Source organism: Hylaeus volcanicus, chromosome 9, assembly GCF_026283585.1.
Source record: "Hylaeus volcanicus isolate JK05 chromosome 9, UHH_iyHylVolc1.0_haploid, whole genome shotgun sequence".
Lineage (NCBI taxonomy): Eukaryota > Metazoa > Arthropoda > Insecta > Hymenoptera > Colletidae > Hylaeus > Hylaeus volcanicus.
This window is the reverse complement of record NC_071984.1, coordinates 3,007,697-3,012,576: the sequence shown is the minus strand read 5'-3', so window position 1 is coordinate 3,012,576 and position 4,880 is coordinate 3,007,697. Positions and strand designations below refer to the sequence as shown.

The following is a 4,880-nucleotide window of genomic DNA, read 5'->3' as shown; positions in this document are numbered from 1 at the left end:
AGAGGTATTCGTAGAAATGAAAAGAATTACGAAATTACTAGGGAATTCTATAGTGATTTCGTTTGGGGGAAAATACCATCTCCGAATCACCACTGGTGGCGCTACGTTACGCGTATATACAGGGTGAGGCAATAAATAACCATTGACACCTCAGATATCTTCGAAACTATAAATTTCACAAAAATATTTGCTGAAGTAAAATTGGACAGATTACAGAAAGTAAAGAAAGGCGATAATACTTACGGTTTTGGTAGATCATAAAGTAGCAGTATGTATGAGCTACTAAAATAAAATTACTGAGCTATCGCTCACTGACCGGCTCAATGAGCCGCTCAATGAGCCGGTCAGTGAGCTCAACAATTTTCAACATCTCCGCTGCTATTCTATAAAGTCGTTGGCACCACCAGGCGCCACTGCAGTATGCGATCCAACATGGCGAACGTTGCGTTTCGTAGAAACTGAAATTGCGATACTTCTGGGCACAATAAAAGTCTTCCAAGTGTATTTCACGAGATAATAATACACAACCATGACTGACAAGAGACAACAGAATTTGTCGGTACGTATTCGAGTGTCACCTGTATATTACTTGGTAATCGAATGCAGTTTTAAGTTAATTTTCAACTCCTGCATCGTGAATTTTCAATTCCTTTCAAACAATTAATCGACTCGAAGAATCATCGAGTAAACTGAAACGTTTAGTTGTGAATTTTCAATCGTATCAATAATGGATGCAAACTAATACGACTATGGAGCGTCAGTTTGAAGTTAATTTATCAACAATCACGGCGGGCGATTTTTAAAAAAGAACATCCATATACCTCGTGTATCTTCTGTAAACCGCTATGGTTTTACTCCAATTTTGGTGGAAGTCCGTTATGATAGCAAAATCGATTTTAATTTATAAGTAATTCTGTTCCACCTCTACACGAACGAAAATTGTACTTGGCAGAAAGAGGAGATAGCGAAGCAGTTTATGTTACCGGAGAGGAAAAGCAAGATCGCTACGTTATTGAAACAGGATGGACAGGCGTATTGTATCTGCAGAAGCTCCGACAGCTCACGTTTTATGATGTTAGTATCAATTACTATTATATCCGATGTCCCCTTTATTTATTAACCGAGATTTTGATTTCAGAGGATGCGATGCGTGCGAGGAATGGTACCACGGCGACTGCATAAATATAACGGAAAAGGATGCCAAGCACATAAAACAATTCTTTTGCGTCGTAAGAATTTTCTGACGAACGAACTTCTGATAAATAATTCTCATTCGACGGATTGAATCGACCAAATATATATTTACAGCGTTGCAGAGAAGAGGACCCAACTTTGATAACGCGTTACAAGCCGCGAAGGACGGATCAGGAGGATCGTAAGTTCAAGAAGCACAAAGAGAAAGAGCAGACTCGTCAATACGAGTACGACGGGCCTTGGCATTCGTCGGTAGTGAAGAAATCATCGAAACGTTGCGGGGAATGCACGGGATGTCTGAGAATCGAAAACTGTGGAAAATGCGACGCGTGCAGGTAACTATACAACCGATACTAGTCGATACCAATTAGACTATTACTATCGTATAACCAAAATATGTAGTTTATACTAATTAATAGTCTTCGACTGGTAGACACCTAAAGAAATTTGGACCTTCGGTACGATTGAAGCTCAGATGCATACAAAGAACTTGTCGAGTGTTGGGCGACCCGTTCTTGCTGAAGCCCTCGAAGGGCTTCAACAAGAGCTCCAAGTTCATCAAGAAGCGTAAGAGGGACTCGAGCAACGAGAGGAACGAACACCTGGAAGTGCCGAGACACTGCTACGGGCCAGCCTGCGTGAAGCAATCGAGACCCGGTAGCAAGTACTGCTCCGACGAGTGCGGTCTGAAATTGGCAACGAACAGGATCTACCAAGTGTTGCCTCAACGGATCCAAGAGTGGTCGTTGACGCCGTGCATCGCCGAGCAGAACAACAGAAGGGCTTTGGAATCGGTCAGAAAGCAGCAACACGACGTCAGAAGGATTCTCCAGGAACTGGATAAGAGGCACGCGGAGCTTGATAGAATCGTCGAGCGAGCGAAACACGCGACGATCGATCCCCAGGCTGAGGTGGATGACAACGACGATACCGAGATGAGCATGTACTGCATCACTTGTGGACACGAGATTCATTCGAGGACTGCTATTAAACATATGGAGAAATGCTTTAATAAGGTAAGGCTTGTTTGTGATCAAAAATAGTGTGACTGAAAATTAAATGCAAGGTTGCTCCAACTGTATGATAATTACAAATTGTTGGGGGGAGAAGTGCCGAGCAAATAGTATAAACAAAGATATATTCCAAATGGCCAAGGAAGAGACACCAACCATCTCTTTCCTAATCGATGTTATCATTTGGAATTATTGTATATTATCAAGCAACCATAAGGTCAATATATTTATTTATTTCTCTAAATTTCCAGTACGAGTCCCAAGCATCCTTCGGCTCGATTTTCAAGACACGCATCGAGGGACAAGTGATGTTCTGCGACTTCTACAATCCGGTAAACCGAACCTATTGCAAAAGGTTGCGCGTCCTCTGTCCGGAGCACTGCAAGGACCCGAAAATAAGCGAAACAGAGGTGTGCGGTTGTCCCTTGGTCACGAACGTGTTCGACACCACGGGGGAGTTTTGTCGAGCACCGAAGAAGAGTTGCGTGAAGCATTACGTTTGGGAGAAACTGCGACGAGCTGAGATCGATATGGAGAGGGTGAGGCAATGGTTGAAAATAGACGAGCTCGTCGAGCAGGAAAGACAGATCAGAGCTAACATGGCCACTCGCGCTGGCGTCCTCGCTCTGATGCTACATTCTACGTACAACCACGAGCTGATGGAGCAGATGACGCAGGAGCAGAACAGGGAACAAATGGAAGCTATGGAGGAGGAGCTTCATCGTAGGTATGGAATGCTCCAGAAAGAACAGCCTGTGGAATAGTGATCGCGTTTAGGACCTATGTGTTCAATAAACAAGCTCGTTCCATTTTAACTTGAATTAATAACGCGAGCTTGCGATATTTCTTCATGGTGGCTATTCTTTTTAAATGCAAGTCGATTGTTTGTCTTAACGAAAATCGTAGATGGTATCGAGACAACGGTCTTTGTTTTTTTCCCAGTGCTTTAAAGTTTATTATTTTCCAAATTCTCGATGCCAGGACAAAAAAATCGACCCATTCTTTTTTTTAAATGGCCGTCAGGAAAAAATATCGCGAGTGGCGACATCTTCGTCGAATTGAAAACTTCATCTTGTGGCCCCCCTCGAAACCATCAAACTTCCGTGTGAAACATTTTTTGCCAAGTTAAAATGGGACACCCTGTAGTGTTCATATGTATATACTGTACAGCGTTACGTAAACGAAAAGTGAAATGCTTCCGAATGTAGAAAAGGATTTGCGAAGTTAGAAATGTCTGCGAAAAATGTACCTTCGAGTATCGCAAAGATACGATAGAGTTTATTCGAAACTGACCTACCATGCAAAATTAATTAGAGGGTGATTAACTTAAAGAGAGAGTCGTCGATGATTAGAAGCGCAAGGAGTCGAGGTATAGTATAAGATGTTCTATTGTGATAAAACTAGGATCGTTTCGTACGAAGAAGCAGCAAAACAGCAAGAATCGTTCTATCCTGACTCTGTATAATTGTGTATTTCTCTTTATTTATAACGTTCAATTAAACTTTTGTAAATTCAAATTCATAATATAATTTTCCATTACCTATTTTAGTGTTCACAATATATCATTTCACATTATATGATTGCACATGTGAAACAAATCAATAACTCGTTATATGAAACATAATTCCAACGTTTCTAAAATTTACCACACTTTAACTTCAATAAATATATTACTTGCTTAATTTTAACCAGTTAAGTTCCGACTCATCGCTAGAAAGGATATTTCTCTCAAAATACTTCTGAATTACAATAATTTCCAATCGTAACACAAGATATTACATGTTCTGGCACGGTACAACTCTCCAGTTTATATATGTACACATAAATATGTATACACACATATATATATATATATATATATATACATATTTATGCATGTCGTACCTTTCCTGTTGCTTGTGTATGATTTTTGATGCAAACTGTAAGAATTAAAACGCACGCTCTCGCTTCCTCTCGGCATCAGTACTGGCATAGCCCATCGACAATGGAATTAAACTCGAATACCCCCCAAAAATGTTCGGGTCAAACTCTCTATAAATAACTAGCTTAATATATTTAGTATTTGCCAAATGTTGCGCTCAATATGTTTGCAAAAAACAATCTGCGTAACTAGGTTCTCTTTTATTTGGAAAACGAAGGCTCAGACGTAGGACTCAGTTCTTCCATTTCCTTCGCTGCTTCAACTAGCTTCTTCTTTTTCCACTAATTGTACCTTACACGAGAAATGTGGCTTTTAGTTTTGCTCCTCTTTTTTCACTTTCTCTTGCCTAAAGACACAACATCCAACCTGAACAACTCGCATTACTGACACTGTCACCATCAGCTTCCGTGTGAAAAGCGTCGATCGATGGCCTGGAAATCCAGACGTTGGAGAAAACGACGATTTATGCGAATGTATACACGTATGGACCGTTTATTTGGAAAGGGATGCGAACATTATCGTTTCCAATGGAAACTTGAACGGTGAAACATAACCTCGAATTCATGAATATGACTCCGTATTTTGCCAATAAATATCATTTTTCCGCGGTATACTTCTAGAGTTAACCTCATAAATTGCAAGAACAGAATGGAATTATTCTACTATACTTCGAATAGAATTTTTTAGAATTTCTATGCCACGACCTAACCTCAAAAAATTGCAAGAACAGAATGGAATTATTCTACTATACT

General features: G+C 40.3%; 2 protein-coding genes across 3 annotated transcripts in view; one reads left to right on the top strand and one right to left on the bottom strand.

Moving 5' to 3' along the window:
- LOC128881819 (INO80 complex subunit E) overlaps positions 1-4,880 on the bottom strand; it is a 17,117-nt gene that overhangs the window by 2,068 nt on the left and 10,169 nt on the right. The gene's annotated exons all lie outside the window — the stretch shown is intronic.
- Positions 399-3,724, top strand: LOC128881815 (CXXC-type zinc finger protein 1-like). Its single transcript, XM_054133162.1, has 6 exons — positions 399-559; positions 953-1,074; positions 1,139-1,229; positions 1,309-1,529; positions 1,628-2,210; positions 2,459-3,724. Exons 1-6 carry the CDS (start codon positions 530-532, stop codon positions 2,969-2,971), a joined length of 1,560 nt encoding a protein of 519 aa, XP_053989137.1. The 5' UTR covers positions 399-529; the 3' UTR covers positions 2,972-3,724.

Excerpts from the sequence above, each read along its gene's own strand:
- LOC128881815 (XM_054133162.1), top strand. The coding sequence starts at position 530 with ATGACTGACAAGAGACAACAGAATTTGTCG. Across the intron at positions 1,230-1,308 it reads TAAAACAATTCTTTTGCGTC|CGTTGCAGAGAAGAGGACCC; the intron begins GTAAGAATTTTC and ends ATATATTTACAG. Across the intron at positions 1,530-1,627 it reads GGAAAATGCGACGCGTGCAG|ACACCTAAAGAAATTTGGAC; the intron begins GTAACTATACAA and ends TTCGACTGGTAG.